This window comes from Eleutherodactylus coqui, chromosome 4 (assembly GCF_035609145.1).
Source record: "Eleutherodactylus coqui strain aEleCoq1 chromosome 4, aEleCoq1.hap1, whole genome shotgun sequence".
Lineage (NCBI taxonomy): Eukaryota > Metazoa > Chordata > Amphibia > Anura > Eleutherodactylidae > Eleutherodactylus > Eleutherodactylus coqui.
This window is the reverse complement of record NC_089840.1, coordinates 108,513,853-108,533,629: the sequence shown is the minus strand read 5'-3', so window position 1 is coordinate 108,533,629 and position 19,777 is coordinate 108,513,853. Positions and strand designations below refer to the sequence as shown.

Below are 19,777 nucleotides of genomic sequence, written 5' to 3'. Positions count from 1 at the left end.
CCCCTCCCCGCCGCTCCCTGCATGGTGCTCGAAAAGACCGATGCTCGCTCGAGCATCAGCCTTAAACAAGCGTGCTCGCTCATCTCTAATGGCATGTAATTGTATTCCATATTCAAGCTATGTGGATACATGGTATTAAGGGTAAAGATTTAGTGGAGCTCTTGCTTTTTAAGTAGATCTTCCCTGTCGCCTCCCCTCCCTAATGGTGGTACATCATCAATTATTCGAAAATTAGGGTTAACACTTTTCCATTATCAATATGGCTGATGAGAAATGCAACATATGATACACCCAGTAACAGTGCCTGTTGTTTGAGACTTGCACCCTTACCTCTGTACAACTGTTGCAATCAATAAATGATGGCGTGTGTGATGTCAGTAGGCTAAATAGTCCAAGTCTTTCGGCGTAATGCCTTCCTATACATCAGGCCTGTTGACTAGTAGCAGAGTCACTGTCGGTGTGCGCACCTACTATTGCAATTGAGGCCTGCCTCACTTACAGTCCTGTAGGAAAGGAGTTGCCACTGCTACAGTGCCCGGCTTGTCTGAGGTTAGGAGCGCAACTCTGTTTGATAACTCCCAGTCAGCCTTATTTCCACTTGGTTGGGCGCAGACCCTTCTCCTCTGCCATTCCTTGGCCCTTTCTTTGTATAGGCAGCAGCTTCTGTCTGTCTCCTGTGACATTCTAGATTGGGTTATTAGGTGCCCACGTATCTGGTTTAAACCCGTGATGTTAAATTGATACAGATTGATAGTTTTCTAGCCAACTCAGAACATAAAAACAAGATTCGGTGTGATCTTCATCATGTGTTTTTCTATGGGACTAATAATGAGTAAGTAAATGAGGAAACGTTACTGCTGACCACTTTTATTCCATTTTATATGGCAGACGTTTAGACCTGTTTTCAGAGAACCTTGGGGAAGATTTATGAAACTGTCCAAAAGAAAATCTGTCTTGGTTGCCCATGGCAACCAATTAGAGCTCCGTTTTTTTCATTTTACTCCAGCACAATGCAGACAGAAAACTCTGTTGTGATTGGTTGCTATAGACAATTAGGGAAGTTTTTCTCGTGTCCCAAATTGAAATGATTTTGATTGAATTGCAGAACAACAAAATTACAGTAAAGCATTTAAAGTTTAGATGGTTGCTGAACAAAACCCCTTATTCACGAAGTAGCCTAGAAACGGACCTCCTGTGGTCAGTCCTCTATCACCGGACAGACGTCATTGGTAAAGCAGTCATTTTTGGCCTGCCCCATCTTTCTGTTGACCTCAGCGAGATTCCTCTCCTAAGTAGGAAACAGATGGAAGTGCTGCGTCTTATGCAATAAAGACTACGTTTTACTGACACCGTTAACCTAAATTGAAAAGCGTTTCATCCTATAAAATGTTTTAGTAATAAGAGATCACATTTTCTTCGGTTTCCTCATGAGTCATAGTGTATGACTGTTGGCAATGAAAGCCTAATTACATGACTGAAAACTGTGAGAGCCGAGGATTCCATAAGGAGAAATTGGCTTCAGGATAGTTGGTTACTTCTGATTTTAGTAGCACTATCATTCAACTGGTAGGTTACCCCTTACAAAATGACTGTGGGGTAATCAACAAATCCTTCTGATATCCAGATATGAATAGATTAAAGATGTCTCAATTAAAGGGGGTTTTCTGGGCATATGAAACTTGATAGACTCATTGCAACCATAGTAGACGAATCTCTTTAGTGAAATCTCTCCCACCCCTATAGTCAGTTATTTCCTACGTCAGGTTGGTCCACTCCACTCTTTCCTTTGCCCTTCCGTCCTTTTTGCGATGTCCTTTTCATACAAATTATAGGGGTGAAGGACTGGCTTGGACGTTGCTTGCTTCATCTAGGATATGTGCGATCAGATGTGCAGTATTTCGTACTGCGGGGGGCTGTGAAGTTTTTTTGTGATGTGGCCAGAGAAAAGTGAATTGGTTGGCTCTTGTTATGCCATAGAGGACAGCCGAGGACTCGTAGAAATAAGTGGAAACTGTCATAACTGGAAGTCACTACTGCAAACAAAAGGGGCAAGTAGCGGTGAATAAAGAGGAACATGTGATTTGACTAAAAAGCTATAAAGTTTCCTTTACGACTGGGCAAAGTGGCACAGGGAACTGTTTTTTTCACATTGGGTTATGGTCAGAAACCTCTTTATGCTCAGATTGAAAAGTAAAGATTTTTAGATTTTCAATGGGTAGTTACGAGTTGACATTCTGAATGTATTTTTTTTATTACACTTTTAGATGAATCCCCGACAATGGAGCCATATATCTGAAAGTGCTAAAGACTTAGTGCGCCGCATGCTTATGTTGGACCCAGCTGAAAGAATAACCGTTTATGAGGCACTCAATCACCCATGGCTAAAGGTAAGGTAATTAAAATATATCACCGGTGCTAAGAAATAATGTTTCTGGAATGTAAAAATACGTCGAAAAATTCTGGGACTGTCTAAATAAAAAAAAAAACTAGATTGTATGAAAGTCTGTTTTTAAAGATTCTTTAAAGGGAACCTGTCACATGCTTAAAGCACCATAAGCTAAAGTTATGTGGGTGTTGGGGCAGGGGACAGGGAGCCAGGCGCTCTGTTTTGCAAACTCGACCAATTCGTGTGGTGCCCGCCTGTGACAGCTGAAGAGTCAGATTATTCGCGGAGTCCCGTGAGCGCACGCTCTTATACAAGTCTATGGCAGAGAGCGTACACAGGACTCTGAAAAGTCAGATTTTTGGCCTGTGCATGGGCTTCATAGGAGCGCCGTGGAAAGCGGGCGAGTATGAAAAATACATCACCCAGCTCCCTGTCACCTGGCCTAACGGCACATTGAGTTTCTGGTGCTTTAGGCTAGTGACGGGTTCCCTCTAATCCAGAGTTCTCACACACAGCATTAGAACATCATCGGAATCTAAGATGGTCGGGGGAAAGAAGCAGCACTGGCATGGATGGCATTTTATCGCAGTTTAGCTGTGAATTTAGCACTGAGCTGGGATAAAACACTTTGGGTGCTTTTAGATTGAACAATTTTATGTACAATGATTGTTCAAATAAGCAAAAGTGAACAATAATCGTTGATTTTAAATGCAAGTCAACGAGCAAATGATAATTATTTGCTTTTCGCTTGTCCATTTCATGCAGGCATAAAAGTCATGGTTGGCTCGTTCACTTATCGTTCGGTTTAAACAGCAATTGTTTAGTCCTTCTCATTCACTTCTACAGCAAATGTGAAAGACTGAATGATTCTGAACGATTTCTAGTTTGAACAAGTCAACGATGTATCTACCTGCCTAAACTGGCTGCACAAGAGCGAATGAGCTAGTGGTGACGTCACTCGTTCGTTCAAACGATAAATCGGCTCATCCAAAAGGCCCCCTTAGAGGAATCTGGAGCCGGTTCCCTGTTTGAATCTGTCTACCTGTCCCCCTCCCCTCTCCTCCTCTCTCTTCTCCTTAGACATCTATGGGCAGGATGAGACAGCAGAAAGCAAATACTTCCCCACACACTTATAATCTATCTTTGCTCCAAGAGATGGATTCTGCATGGCCACAGGCAGCATATAGCATGTGAGAAGGAAGTGAAACCTCTAGTGTCAATCATTTTAAAGTGATTTTTCTGCAAAAATGCACATTTATATGTAAATAAAGTGATTTGCACTATTTTCTAGTTCTCATATTGGCGATCGCTAAGTTTATTGGAAAGTTTTTGACCTTTTAATATATATTTTTAATACAATATTTGTACCCCAAAATGGTGCTTTAGAAAAATACAAGTCTTTCTGCAAAAATAATGCCCTTATGGCTAAGTCAATGGAAAAATAACTTGACGTTCTCAGAAGGTGCTCTAAAGGGTAAAAGCACACAGTACCTATTTGTAGTACTTTTTTATAGGAAAACTGTGTGTACAAAGATAAGACACTTATATACCGTATACCTCCATACTTGGATTTACTGCAGAATGCTCTTATACAAGGGCAGAACAAATCTGTAGGAGACGCTGTGCAAGGAGGATGCTGCTTCTGGAGAAGATCATATCCTCGTCTAGTAATTACAGTATTCTACTCACGTAGTTTCTTGATTGAGAGCAGCTCTGCTTCATCATCTTTTCAGAGTAAAATCCTAGTTATAATGTGCTAAACACACGTGCGGTAGGAATGTGCATAAGGCTGTCTGTTCACATCTTATGGAGGAGCTACTTAGAATAGGACTCTACCAACAGGCTACAACTCGCCACCCAAAAACAAGCCCCCGCACAGTACTGTAGCTGTGGGTGTCAGAATATGGCAACAAAAGCAATTTTTTTTTAAACAAAAAACTTTCAATTATTTTAGTAGTTTAATGTAAAAAAAAAAAAAAAAACACTACCGTATATACCGGCGTATAAGGCGACGGGGCGTATAAGACGACCCCCCAACTGTCACCTTATACGCCGGTATTCAGTGGAGAAAAAAAAAAAATTTTATTACTCACCTCCCACGGCGTTCTGTCGCGCTCCGGCAGGATGTCGCTCGCTCCTCGTCCCCGCCGCAGCATAGCTTTCTGAATGTGGGGCTTGAAATCCCCGCTTCCAGAAAGCTAATACACACGCCGGCAGCCATGACATCATTGAATGGCTGTGATTGGCTAAAGCACACATGGCTTCAGCCAATCACACTATTCAATGACATCATTGAATGGGTGTGATTGCTAACACGTGCGCCTTCAGCCAATCACAGCCATTCAATGATGTCATTGAATAGTGTGATTGGCTGAAGCCACGTGTGCTTTAGCCAATCACAGCCATTCAATGCTGTCATGGCTGCCGGCGTGTGTATTAGCTTTCTGGAAGCGGGGATTTCAAGCCCCGCATTCAGAAAGCTATGCTGCGGCGGGGACGAGGAGCCAGCGACAGCCTGCCGGAGCGAGCGACATCCTGCCGGAGCGCGACAGAACGCCGTGGGAGGTGAGTAATAAAATTTTTTTTTTTTACACTTTTTTTTTTTTTGTATTACCGGCGCATAAGACGACCCCCGACTGCAGAGCAGATTTTTCGGGGTTCAAAAGTCGTCTTATACGCCGGTATATACGGTACATAAATGTATCACTACAATCCCACTGACCCACAGAATAAAGCTGCCATGACGTTTTTACTGCACCACGAATGCTGTATATTCAGGTACCTCCCCAAAAAGGCACGATTGCATTTTTGCCTTTTCGCCCCGCTTTAGAAATTTGTCAACCTTTTTCAGTACATCATATATGGTACATGTAAATTGTACCATTTTTTTTAAAACTACAACTTGTCTCGCGGAAAAAAGAATTCATACAGTTATGTTGAAACAAAAAAATTCTGGCCTTGAAAGGGTTTATAGACAACTTAATCCAAAAACTCGGGTTTGACTAAACTTTTTCACTAGGTTTTGAAAACTGCAATTACTTAAAATCACAGAAAAAGGCTGTACTTACTGCTACCTACTGAAAGACCGACCTGTTCAGTCATTATGCACAGTGGACTGGACATGTACCGTATTACAAAATAAATGGTGCATTAATGGATCAAGTGTTCTATTGTCTATACAAAAATAAGTATTTGCTTTTAAACATTCGTTATATGGAATGTGCATCTGATTACTGTTCTTACAGTAGGGTTCTTCAGGTACCTTAACTTTAAAGAGCTCCCTAAGATCTACTTAAAGAAAAACTAACATGATAGACAACTTGTGTTTATATGATAGCAAATTTGATAACGATCAGCAGAGCAAATAACATTAAAATTAAGTTTATATGCTGAATAAAATCGCTCTAAAGTACTGGCCACTAGGGGGCCTCTTTTCCTTCAAATTTGCTGTCCTGCGGCTGTTGTGAAGTCCATCTCTTGTAATAGAGATAGCAATATGGATTATAGCATGTTGAGGTTGGTGACTTATGTTGTTCATGGAAGATAAAAGAAGAGAAGCAGAGATTTACAAAAGTGCTGCTGGAGCTAAGGGTGAGTGATTTACTGCCTTTACAGCTAATGGAATCACATCCCCACTGCTCAGTACTGCTGTACACTGTCCTGCATTATTTCTCCTAGCGGAAAATACTTTTTTTTAATACAGAGGTAAAGTATGCATTCATAGAAGGCTTTGGGCATTTTATTAATGCCTGATACAGTAATTTGCATGATCATTTTATACTGATCCCATTGAGTTTTGTTGAGTCAGTATAAACTTGTGCTAAGATTTTTATAATTATAAGTTGTTGCTTCAAGTTATGGTCCTCTTTGAACACATTTAATTTTTTTTATGTAATTTGGAATTCCAACTGTATTTGGTCCTCCTCTACATTGTTTTACTCATTTTGTTCTGATCCTCACATAACCCGGATTATTATGCAGTTTTGTTCACAATTCTGCTGGTTGTTATTGGAAACGGTCAAAAGCTTGAGGACAGGCAAATCCCTAACAGATGAGTCACTACATCCCATTATACTGTAACTGGCATAAAGACTAGATTTCACTGACTGCAAATAGACAAAGCAAGATCTGTGCAAACTTTAAAGGGGCCGTGCTGAGGGACTGAGGACAAACCAGTATTACTAGCTACATTTTCACAGATTTTAACATGGGGTTAAAAAAAAATTGTATAGCACCAAGACGGCCTCTTTAACATTTGCTTGGAGATTACACTGCAGAATTGTGAATGCTGGTGTAGACTAGAATGGACGGTAACTCAGATCAGAAGTCCTGTATTTGCAAGATTGCCTAAAGGGGTTGTCTACTTCTGAACGACTGATGACCCGTCTTCCGTACACCTCGGCCCAGCAAATACTGATCGCAAGGACTCCGGGCAGCAGCCCCCTGATAACCTGAGGATAAGCCATCAACAGTTCATGCGGGCAGCATCTTTAATCGTTTTATATGGATGAAAGCAAATTATTTATGTTCAAATAGATTTTATTGTACATCAACAGTTTGGTCACATTTTGAAATCATTTCAACATTATCGAAACATGTAGTAAAATAAACTTGGAATACTATTGTAGATGGGTCTACTTCAGAAACTTCTTATATAAACAGGGGGTTAGCAGAGACAAGAAAACGGGAAACAAAGTATCGTGGGTGATTCAAGTCGCGCTTCTCACAGTCAACCCAAAGCACCTGGTACACGTTGACACCTTATTGCGCTTCCTCCCCCGCTCTCCTCTCCGTTTTGATCTATATTTCGAAACTGAATGTCCTGTCTCGTCCCATCTTATAATTCTGATATGGACCTCTCCTCTGCTGTTGACTCAATTTTTCTTACTCTTAAGACACACAAAAAAGGAGGGGGGGGGAGATGTCCGGGGGGTAGGAGAGTAGGGTAAGGAGGAAGGAGGGAGGCAAGAAGGAGGGAGCGGGGGTGGAGGGGGGAGGGGTGAAGAGGGGAGATGAGATGTGCAGAGTTAAAGGTAAGTATGGCCGCGTATGTTGCGCTCCGGGGGTCTATCCTACGATCTCATTGATCTATAGAGCCTTGCTCTATCCATTTTCTGAGACTATCTGTTCCCCTGAACGCAACCCACGGCTGCCAAAGCTTGTAGTAGACTTCCCATAGTTTAGGCTCGTCTGCTCCCAGCTCATCGAATCTCATGAGGGCATGAAGTTCTTCTACCCACATGCCCCTGGTTGGAGCGGTAGCTGAGCGCCACAATCTTGGAATGAGTCTTCTCATTGCTATTATGAAATGTTTTAATAAACTAGCTTTCGCTCCTCTCACGGAGCCCGGGAACAGCGAGAGCATAGCCAGCCCGGGTGTCATCGTAACATCCGAATGGTTGACGTGGTTGTACAGGGTTGTCACTTCTTTCCAGAGCTCGGCTACTGGCTGACATTCCCACCAAATGGAAAGCAAATTATTTAAAGCCCATTGTACAGTTAATGAATAGAATTAGAAGGGCTTTTCAGTATCGCAGTATTGATGGCATACATGTAAGACAAGTGAAAGTGAGCAATAATTGGTCAGTCTAAACGCAGCCAGTGATCGAATGATAACTTGTTCACTTTTCGTTCATTTTATGCAGGCATACAAATCATTGCTGGCTCATTCACTAATCCGTTCAGTCCTTCTCATTCACTTTCCCAGTTGAAGGTTGGGGGGAAAAATGTTTTGGTAACTCAACTAAAATTCATGGAATAGACTTTAAAAGGATGAAGCAGAAAAACCTGATTCTTAACCCCACAGGTCGAATGAACATTCGTGTTTTTATAGTTATCTGTTTGTTCCTTCTTCCACCTAAACCTTTATGTACATTGATTATTTACTTTGTGACTTTTCTGTTACAGGAAAGAGATCGCTATGCATACAAGATCCACTTGCCAGAAACTGTAGAACAACTAAGAAAATTTAATGCTAGGAGGAAATTAAAGGTAAGGTCATAAATGAGTTCAACAACTGAAAGTTTATCTTGCCACAATGGGCGAGACTTCCTAAGCCAAATGTGTCAGCTCTATTTGCAGAAAAAAAACTAGCTGAGATCCCTCATTTATTACCTTTTAGACCCTTCTCTACGCCTTGCCCGACTGAGGGCATGACTTCTAATGCAATACCATGCTTTGCAATAGCAGTAACATTTTGGCGCAAACAAAGCCAACCAAACAGGTGGTATAAACTTAAACCGCTCTCACGCATGCGTGTTTCTCCAGCGGTTAACGCTGAATGCTGTCAAATGCTACCATTGATTTCAATAACGCTTCTCAGACACGTTTTTAACACTGTTTTTCAAGCGCTGTCTGTTCTATTTTCAAGCGTTTGTGCATTTTAAAACGCGATGCTTTGCCCCTTTAAATGAATTTCGTGCGTTTTCAGCCCAGTAGAATGTGAGGACTGCGTTTTTTCAGTTCTGGCATTATCTGCTTGCTTGACTGTGTTTAATTACTGTGCTGAAAATGCAGTCAAACGCTGTCAAAAACGCATGTCGACGCATCTGAAACTGCTACAATCGTTGGATCAAGTGGTTTACACAATAATTGTTAGGAACGATCAATGCTAAATCTTTAGATTATCACTTATTGGGTCTTTTACATGTACCTAAAAATCATCTGACTGCTGCAAATCCTGTTGTGTAAGCAGGCGTCGTAATGTTTTGCTGACTAGTCACCCTTCTGCCACTGCTTTCTAGAGGTGTGCTTATGTTCGAGCAAGCTACCCAATAAATCGGTGTAAATGCCTAGTGAGCGAAATACAATAGCTGGTCGCAGGCTCATTCCAATTTATCTCACGAAGGATCGTCTTCCACAGGGTAACTGTTGCGCGCCTCAGTGCCCACCAGCCGTCCCAGCGATGATCGCTCCTGTGCTTTCATTGCTCAATGAATGGAGGCGGGTGGGCCTCCATGATCTCCAGCCTCCCTTCACAGATGAACAACTGCCTACTTACACAAGCCTATCGTTATCGCGGATACTGAACGGCAAACAAATTATCGTGCAGTCAGTCGCTGCTAGTATTTACAGTGAACAATGATCGTTCAGATTCCTGTGATCCAGCAAGAATCTGAATGATGATCGAGCCGTGTAAAAGGGCCCTAAGACAGAAGTATCTAAAGATGCATCAAATTTTTTGAGCATGAAAAAAAAAGTTATGTAGGCCAGAATGCTGCAACAAAGCAACTTTTCTTAAGTGTTTTTTTTTTTGTTTTTTTTTTTTAGATTTTTTAAAAGTAGTCAAAAATAATAAAAGCTATATAAATTTGGTACTTTCATACGTGCATTGAACTTGCAAAGTATATTTAACAAGTTATGTTTTTTTCTGTTACACTCAATTTAGAAATTTTTAAAAAGTTTTTGAATACATTCCATGGTACAAAAAGTGATGGCATTTAAAAATACAACTCTTCCCATAAAAAAATGCTGTTATACAGCTCTGTCGATGGGAAAAATAAAGTTGTAACTCTTGGAGTGCAAGGATGAAAAAATGCGGAACCGAAAACAAAAAGTGGCTGGTCTTTAGGGGGTTAAACGGGATTAGTAGACCTGCCTCACAATGTTCAGTGTCACAGCTGATATTGGATCATTTCAAGCCTAACTTTCAAAACCAGTCCAAAGTAGTTTATTGCACAGCCAGCTCTGAATTAGCTCACAGAGTGCGGCGTCAATCAAGGAATAATGGACCCGCTAATGGGGAGGACGCTGTGACTAGTCACTGCTGTAGAACGGCTCCGATGAATGTTGCCGAGCAGGACATGGTGTTTTATAACTGCCTTCTCTGCCTGAGGGCTTATGCTGCAAAGTTGGATCCAAGATGACCGGACAGTCTGTTCACAAAGCCCCACACGTTACATGTTCAGTTCTCAGTCGTGAAAATGGGCTAGAAAGACATGCAGATTTGATTTTCTGCTATTGTTTGACCATCATCCTATAGTATTTATATATACCTGGCCCGTTTTGGATTGTCCATCTAATATTTTCCATTAGTATGGTATATCTCCTCTTATCTCCTACTACATTGGGATTCTTGCAGAGGATCACAAGGGCAAACCTGCAGCCGCTCCAATAGCTCCCAGCTCCCCCGTAAAGTTTGTAGTTTTGTCATTTTTTTAATTTAGATTTCTTTAAAATGACATCTAACAAAACATGTATTTTACATGCAAAATGTGTAAATACGGAAATATGAATGATTAAGCATGCAGTAATGAAATTGGTATTCAAACGCTAATGGCAATCTAATACGGATCCCAGATATAGTTTTCAGCTTGATGGGATCCACTTCCATGTTTTACCATAACATATACAGCCAAAGCCTTATCAGTCATGCACAAGCATGCAGCAAGAGTTTATATTTGGTACATCAATAATTGCATGAAAAAGTGAGTCTTTTCTGGAATTGCATATTTCTGCATTGATTACTAATTAAATTCTGATTGTCTGTAATTGTGACTTGGAAACAAACATTACTGTTCATGCCTTTTGTTGAGCACATTCAGTAAATATCCACATAGCAGGGAGAAAAAGTACATGAGCCTTCATGTTAATGACGACATGTCCAACAACTAATTGGCAAAATATGTTCAGGTTAAGAAGATGAAGTAGAAGTATGGTTTTCAATGGTATTTTGCCCATTATTGGCATCACCCCACAATTAAAAATGGGTATTAATAGATTGTATTTTAAAAATTAATTATATTTACAATATACTTGGAGTAGTGAGCATTCTGGAATGTTTGTACACTTGCTAACCCAAGTTCTGCAGCCCAACCAGCACAATTTTTCCTTTGCTGTTATCTACATCCATACTTAGCAGTTGGTTTGGGCCTGGAATCTCGGTGAGCCCTAAGTTGCCTGGCAAACCTAGTGCCTGGAAGGGGCATGAGCACAGCACACACCCAACTGTCAGTGTCCCCAGGATCCCTCCAGAGAGCCCATCCTTTTGCTCTCCTACAGTTCTTCAGAGTGTGAGGAAGCACCCTGCACCCAGCTAACTGCTCCATGTGTACATGTGGGGTGCAGCACTGGAGGGACAGCCTGGATCCACCCCTCTCCTCTGAAGTCAGCAGACTCTCCCCTCCTGTCAGTGCTGAGCCTAAAGAGCAGAAAGTTCAAGAGCTTCTGTCTACCCCTGCGCCCTCCCGTCCCTCCTCTCTGCTGCGCCCTCCCGTCCCTCCTCTCTGCTGCGCCCTCCCGTCCCTCCTCTCTGCTGCGCCCTCCCGTCCCTCCTCTCTGCTGCGCCCTCCCGTCCCTCCTCTCTGCTGCGCCCTCCCGTCCCTCCTCTCTGCTGCGCCCTCCCGTCCCTCCTCTCTGCTGCGCCCTCCCGTCCCTCCTCTCTGCTGCGCCCTCCCGTCGTCCCTCCTCTCTGCTGCGCCCTCCCGTCGTCCCTCCTCTCTGCTGCGCCCTCCCGTCGTCCCTCCTCTCTGCTGCGCCCTCCCGTCGTCCCTCCTCTCTGCTGCGCCCTCCCGTCCCTCCCCTGCGCATAGTCTGTTGTGCGCTCTCTTGTCCCTGCTACTGATTCACCATGGTCCACCTCCAGTGTGGTCCTAGAATGGGGGAAAAAAGGTGGTAAAGTTTCCTACTTCAGAATAGTGTTGTAGAGCTGAGGCCCAAACATCAACTGCAACATCTACAGGTGAGGCAAGTGCCTGTTTAACCCTTTCCAATCCACTGTCTGACGTCTTCCTACATTCTGATTTGAAGCTTGTACAGCTTCAATGTCAGAAGACGTCCGACAGGGTATTCTTACTGTCTACCAGCAGCCACTCTGCTGTCAGAGCCTCTCTGGTGCACACACACTGGCTTTAGCCAGCAGATGGCAGCATTGTAAAACAGCAAAAAGAATAAGCCTTTCAGGAAACCCTGTATCTAAAATTGGATTGGAAATGGTTAATGTGTGTAGAAAATACTGAATGTGCTTGTGCATGCGTGTATAATATCGGTTATATCAGTGTGTGTAATATAACAGTGCGTGATACTAGATCTAGATTTGTATGTAATGTGTATATTGTATGTGGGTATACATGCATAATGTAAATGTGTTATCTGCGTATATACGTATGTGTGCGCTTTGGTACAGAATTTGATGCGGATCTGCAGCAGATTTCACCCCTTGAATTGAAGGGGGAAATTCTGCTGCAGATCCACACCAAAATCTGCACCTGAATCTGTCCCAAATGGTGCCGAATTTGATGCAGTTTTTGCCGCGTAAATTAATGCAGATTTTATGCTGCAGAAAAACTGTACCAATTCTGCTACATGTGAACGTACCCCATGTGTGTATAGTGTGTGTGTGTATATACACGTGGGGAATGTATATAAGTGTAATGTGCGTACAGGTATCCATGTAGGATGCGATGTATGTCAACAGATGGGATAAAAGGGTTATATACATGTATTGTGAGCATGACAAGAATTATATTTATTTGACCATTATAAGAGTTCCCCAGTACCATGAGTCTGTCTTTGTCAGTGTTGCTCCTGTTACCACTAGAGGCTCGTTCACACGGGCATATGCATTTTCGGTCTGTGAACTACAGAGCTTTTTCACAGACTGAAACTGACCATATGCCCTGTATATTGTAATTCTTTAATTTTATTTTGGTACGCCTATTCATTGGATTTTGCACATGGGTAAAAAGAAAACTCAAGAATCCACAAGATAAAATGTATTTCGAATGGCTAATGGCAGCAGTACAAAGGAGAGTGCTTGGAGATGTGAGGAGAAGCAAGGTGCTTATGGGAAATGTACTATATCCCTAGAAAACAGTAGTCACATGGGCGTCATTGCCCATGATGTCATTCACTGAATGGCTGTGATTGGCTCATCGAGCATCGGCTGTGATTGGCTGCTGGTGCTCGATCAGCCAATCACAGCACTCGCTTTGCTGGAGGTGGAGTATTCCAAGCCCCATCACTGGCAGAAGCTTAGCTGCAGTTTACCGCAGTGCCACCAAAGACCATCAGGACACCGCGGACCAGGTGAGTATTGATTTTTTTTATTTTGGGGGACACTTTAGCTAGGTCTCACCATATTTTCGGGGGGCACTTCTATTTCAAGCCTCCCCCGAAAACCCGATAGGTCTTACTATCAGGGTAGGACCTATTTTCAGGAAAACACGGTAGCTTGATGCAAACAATTTTCAGGAGACATGATCCAACCTTAGTCCAAGAGTTATAAAGGGTAATTCACTAAGAGATGAGGACTCTGGGATAACTGCAGAAGACTATGGCCATATACAGTACGTAGAAGTAGGGTGATGGTTGAACAACTGTCGATCAATCGCCTGGTGAACTATAATTTTGCAGTTGCATCAGACACGTTTTGGTCTATACTCACCAGTACAGTTGTGCAAACTGGTCATACATGTCAGTGACGCTGGGTGACTTATGAACGATCTTTCTGAAAATGTTCTATCAAAGAAAGTTCGTGCACACGTTCTTTAAAGGAAAGTTATTACATAGCCACAGCTCCATCCATTTAGATGGGGTAGACTGATAGCTGAACGCTATGCTCAGCTATTTCCATTAGTCCTATTGAAATGTATGGAGTGGCAGCGCTCATGCGCGAGCAGCGGCCCGTTCTCTGCTGCATTAGGGAAATGGAGAGAAGCGATCCTGCATTGTGAAATAGGAGGGCATTGGTCCCCTGTTTAGAGGATTGGTGGTGGTCCCAGCAGTCGGACCGCCATCCATCTCGTTTTTTAACCCATCCATTGGATGGGTGAAAACTTGTAATTCCTCCCACTAACTGCAATACCCCTTTTAGATGCTGGGTGAGCCAGGTAGTCCCGAAGTATTGATGAACTGAAGCACATTAGCCGGAGAAATGATAAAATTGCTCCTCAATGTTGTGCAAATCTGATTTGCAGCTGCTGGAAATGTTTGATGGAGATGACTGCTACTTGACCTTCTCCCTGCACTATGGATATTTACTCGCTGTGCTCAATAAAAGTACAACTGTTTTTCTTACTAGTTTAAGATTTTGTCTGTAACTGTGACTTTGATAACAACTAAACCGTATTATATTGGTCATTAATGGAGAAAGAGGTTGTTCCAAAGTTTTCACTTTTACACTGGCCAAATATCCGCTAAAAAATGCTCAAGTGAGTGATTTTAGGCAATAGTTGTCCCGTGTAAATGCGGGACCCGACAGTGTACTGAGTGAGAATTGCTTGTGAGCAACTTCTCTCACAGTTCACCTGCCCATTTACAGTAAATGACTATCGCCCCCGTGTGAAAACATAGGGGCGATGATAGTTGGGATGACTGTTGGGCACTTCTGCGCCCGGCAGTTGTCCCGTGTGAAAATACCCTTACTTTTTCTTGCTACAGTATCCTATGTTATTTATTTGTTCCACTTTAAAGCATGTATTTTGGATTGGCAATCATTTTTTCAATAGGATTTATGTAAATATTTTCGCTGGACTGACTACTTGGTTTTTATTCGTTATTAGAGATGAGCGAACCTACTTGGCCACGCCCCTTTTCACCCGAGTACTGCGATTTTTCGAGTACTTCCGTGCTCGGGCGAAAAGATTCGGGGAGCCCCGTGGGTGAGTGGGGGGTTGCAGCGGGGAGTGGGGGGGGGGGGAGAAGGAGAGAGAGAGGGCTCCCCCCTGTTCCCCGCTGCTACCCCCCGCTCCGTCACGCCTCCCCCCGGCGCCCCCCGAATCTTTGCACCCGAGTACTGATTTACTCGAAAATCGCGGTGCTCGATCTAGTAATTACTCGAAACGAGTAGGTTCGCTCATCTCTATTCGTTATCTTTTCTCTCCTGCACACTTTCATCAGCTAATTTATGTCTACAGCAGAGATAAACACTGTTGTGGCCATAAGTAATAAGAAGGAGAGGAGAAGGCAGAGGGCTCAGTCCAGCTTCACTCACAGATTTCCTATTGCAATTGCAGTTTCTATATACAGTGATATGTAGAACCTGCAGAAGACAAACCAGGAAACTTTTTAATCAAACACTATTAAAAAATCATGGTCAGACCAAAATTCATGCATTTTAGTAAAAAAAAATGTTGACCCCCCAAAAAGTGTAGTTGCCCTTTAATTAGCTCTTGTTTGGTGTTTAAAGGTTTTATGTTTGATTGAGGATTTTAAAAAGTCTGTCACATCTAAATTGAAAAAGCGACTGTCAGCTGTTTCGGTTATGCAATAAATCACGACTTGTTGTGGAAGTAACTTCACATATAGAACATTATTCAGTGCATACCCACGGCGGTGCCTGTGTGTCTTCTGTTCAGTGGTTTTGTCATATTGCTGTCTTATTTTTTTGCCAGTGGTTTCCTCCCTGTTTGCATGTAATGACTTTTTGTAATTTTACCCATATTATGTTTACTTGTAAATGCTATTACCTAAATTCCCATTTATCACCTCCCCACGGGATAGATAGTGTATGTCAGGATATATCGTTAGTCTGGTAGATGTGGACCCTGCCTCTGAGACCCGCAGCTATCTCTACAGTGGTGCCCTCACCTACCTGGCTGTATGCGGTGATCAGGGGTACGGAAACAGCCGGGCAGGGGTGCCCTGTGCCTTTCCCATAACTTTCATAGAAGTGAATGAGAGTAACGGAAATGGCACAGCATGCTACACTGTTTCTGTACAGCTGTTTCCATGCGCCTGGCCGCCTCAAACTAAGGGGTATATTTATTACAGCGATGATTGGCCAAGATACTAATACCGCTTTAAGTAATGAGGCGCCCAATTACATAGACATTAACTATTACAGGTTTTTAAGGCAATCCTTTTCTCCTAATATGATGTATGTGTAATAATCATAAATTCCTTTTTTTGCTCATGCTTAGAATTACATGTTTTGTACCCGATCTACATGTTACTAAATAAATCCCTGCTGTTTGTGTAACTGCTCTTCATTGATGTTTGTCATCGGTTTCCCCTTAAACAGGGAGCGGTTTTAGCTGCTGTGTCTAGCCACAAATTCAACTCATTTTACGGGGATCCTCCTGAGGAATTACCTGACTTTTCTGAAGACCCAACTTCATCAGGTAAGTCACTGGGAGGAAAAGTGATTGCCGGCTTATATCAAATTTTGAAATGCCTCTTTGGTGACATAAAAAATGCCACTAGTATAATACTGCATTGTGTCGTCACTTATATCGATTTGTCTAAAACGCACCAACTTTCTTATTGCTGCTGTAAATTACTTAAATTCAACCAAAATATTTAATGTACTTTTGGGAAACCAATTTGCCTTTACAGTCAAAATCAGAACACAACAACGCTCATGCTCAGTGTATTGATTATACGAGCGGTTCGCTTCGCCTTCCCGACGTGTGTGTAAAATGTGTTATGGTGAATGTCGCATGGTTTTAGGGAGTGGAGCTGAGAGCACTCAGTCAGCAGCAGGTTTCCGCTTCTGAGATTGGAGAGAACACGAATCTAGGTTGTTTAACCCCTTAGATGCTGCAGTTGAAAAAAGCAATAAACCGCTTAAAAGCTCACCACACCCATTTAACATAAAATGAATAAACCAACAAAAAAAAGCATTATTGATATTGTTGCACCTGTAATCTGAACAAGTAAAGAAATCCTATGGTAATACAATAAAAGGAAGAAAAAAAACCCACAGTGCTGCTGTGCTTTATTTGGTCACCCCACCACTCAAAATAAATTGAATATTGATTAAAAATTCATATTTACTCCAAAATGGTACCAATCAAACTAGAGTTCACACCTCACAGAGCTCCATTGCCGGAAAATGGTAAGGGTCTCAGACTATGGCAACACAAAGCAAATTATTATCATCAGTAGTATTACATTATTATTATTATTATTTTTATAAAAGTCTAGTACAACACAGCAAAAACTATATGAATTTGGTATTGCCATGCCCCTGATTGGAAATTGAAGGGGCGGACTGTGGCTGCCTGCCTGGAATAAGTAGTGCAGCATCGGGCTGCACCCTCTCTCGGGTCTTGAGCTGCACAATCGCCCTAGTTAAATTCTAGGACATGTTTCTGATAGTCAGTACGGACAGCGGCCATTTTTATTTTATGGCTCTAAAGAAAAATAGGAATTTATCACGCGGATACGTATTGGAACTACGCACTCAGGGCTGAATCTAAGTGCCGCGCTGCTGAGGTTTTACAGACAGAATCTACATGGAAAATTCTGCAACGGATTCCGTCGTGTAAACTGCAAATGAAATCTTGGGCTACGTTCAAAGTGCTCCTGTGTTTACTACTAACTACGTTTCAGATGGCTAATACTCAAACCCCCTAGAAAATATTGCATCTCAACTGTTGATTTGGATCTCTCAAAATCCGTACACATTGCCTTTAAGGAACTGCATTACCTAAAGTATTGTCCAATAAAGTCAATGAAGGTTCATTAATCCATCCAAGCTTTTGGCAGGCTCCCTCCCCATATCGGCACAATATGCCCTAGGAAAAGGGTTGATGAGCTTCTAGCCATTTGTTCTGTTCTTCATATACTCGGTGTTCTGTTTTCTGGATTTACCATACTTTAACACTTTGGGTAAGTATAGAAGTGTAGTGTGGTTTGTCTGTGAGGTGTTAGAATATCCTCTTCTGCTATTTTTGCCTGTGCAATTATGGTTTCCTGGTGTTAGAAACCACATAGATTTTCCGATTATCATTTTTATAATGCTAGTACTAGTGTTATAAACTTTTTTTATGTTTTTCTTGAAAGCACCTATAACCTACAAATATGTGCCAGGTACAACATATACACAGAATATCTCTATGATCATCTGATGTAATAGTTTAGAGAGTGCACACCCAAACGTCTGTAGGAAGATTCAAGTGCAGACTTCAACCAGCCTCTCTTCATATGTAGTTATCTAGGCTTTCGGAGCAGGGGTGCTTGGTTTGGAGAGTTGTCTTAAATACTTCAGAATTTGAAGCCATTGCCAAGGAGAAATCGCAAAGCTGTTGGGCTGTATTCAGTTGGTGCAGTTGAAACTGTGCGAAAATGTGTGCAGTTTTTGCCGCAGTTCCTAATAAGTTTGCGGTTTTAGACTTTGACAGCTACAAAATAACTGCGACTTGTGGTAGAACGATTTGTCCAGCACTTTATACTTAGGTGGGAATTTGGTATTCTACTCTACATCACTGGGCTATCAAGGATAGGAAAAAACTGTTTCCGCTTCTGTTGTCACTTTTCAACCAGTTTGGTATAGGTGTACGTACTGAGAGGATTTACAAAAACTGGCTTTCGTATGCCAGTGTTAAACCGAAGTAGTATATTGGAGTAAAAATGACAAATGTCTTGCATCTTTAGGGTACATTTACACCTAGCAGAAATTATGCAGATTTTCTGCAGTGGAAATCTGCAGTAAAAACCACATCGAAATCTGCATAATTGCCTCACAATTGTTGTGGATCCGTGGCAAAGACCACATCAAAATACACACCAATAGTGTAGCAAAATCCGCTTTATTTCCACTACTTGGGATCACACCCGTCCCCAGTAGGGCTGGCGTCCCCCTATATTGGGCCCCAGTAGGGCTGGCGTCCCCCCTATATTGGGCCCCAGTAGGGCTGGTGTTCCCCATTGCCGCTATGATCTTCAGATGTAGGGAGACGTAATAATAAACAAGGGGAAGTGCCAGATGGATACTATCATGTATGAAAAAATCTTTGAAGTAGAATGGCTCCCCTGGCGCAGAGCGGGGACCCCCCAGAAGAGGGACTAACCACTCGGCACCTGAAGTCCAGGTGTGCTTGTCGATATCAAAGCTAATCCCAGGTCCTCCATGTGCAGTGGTCCAAGGTGGCAGCAGAGGGTGATCCCCAACACTGAAAGGAGAAGGGGTTAAATTTTAAAGAACCACAAAAACAGAAAAAGCTCTCTTGCACTCTAAAAAAAAAGAGCTTTTTCTATTTTTATGGTTCTTCAGATGTAGGGAGAGGTTTAGCAGTGCAGATTAGAATAGGGGCAATTGGGACGGCCATTTTTCTAAAGTGGCAAGAAAACGTAAGTTACAAATTTGCGTCTTTAATTAGCTGAAAATCTGGCTTAGGGTGCATTACAAGTAGTTGAATTATTGCAAGTTGCACCCCTTCAATTTGGAGATACTGGTGTAGTTTGTCTCCACCACAAGAATGGGTGAAGACGTGCACAGTGACGGGTAACACCTTGTTACCGCCCATTTAACACCCCTCAGCTTCCAACTTCTTAGGTGCTCTTGTTATGGCTGCGGCCGCTGCAACCGTCCACGGTGTCCCTGTCCTCTCCGGTCCGTTAACACCTCCACTCATGTACTGCTTTGACCCCGCTGCTGCAAGCGACACTCTCCTCCCTGCTGTACCACTGCTTACTGCAGCTTCATGGGATGCGGCCGCTGAGGGCTAC

The 19,777-nt window shown here is 42.5% G+C and overlaps 1 protein-coding gene across 4 annotated transcripts in view; it reads left to right on the top strand.

Annotated features, from left to right (window-relative positions):
- Positions 1-19,777, top strand: part of CASK (calcium/calmodulin dependent serine protein kinase) — a 268,122-nt gene that overhangs the window by 144,343 nt on the left and 104,002 nt on the right. For all 4 annotated transcript variants that reach the window (XM_066599973.1, XM_066599972.1, XM_066599971.1 and 1 more), the window contains exons 8-10: positions 2,265-2,387; positions 8,294-8,377; positions 16,347-16,446. In XM_066599973.1, the coding sequence (XP_066456070.1) occupies positions 2,265-2,387; positions 8,294-8,377; positions 16,347-16,446 (307 nt within the window). The remainder of the gene's footprint in view (positions 1-2,264; positions 2,388-8,293; positions 8,378-16,346; positions 16,447-19,777) is intronic.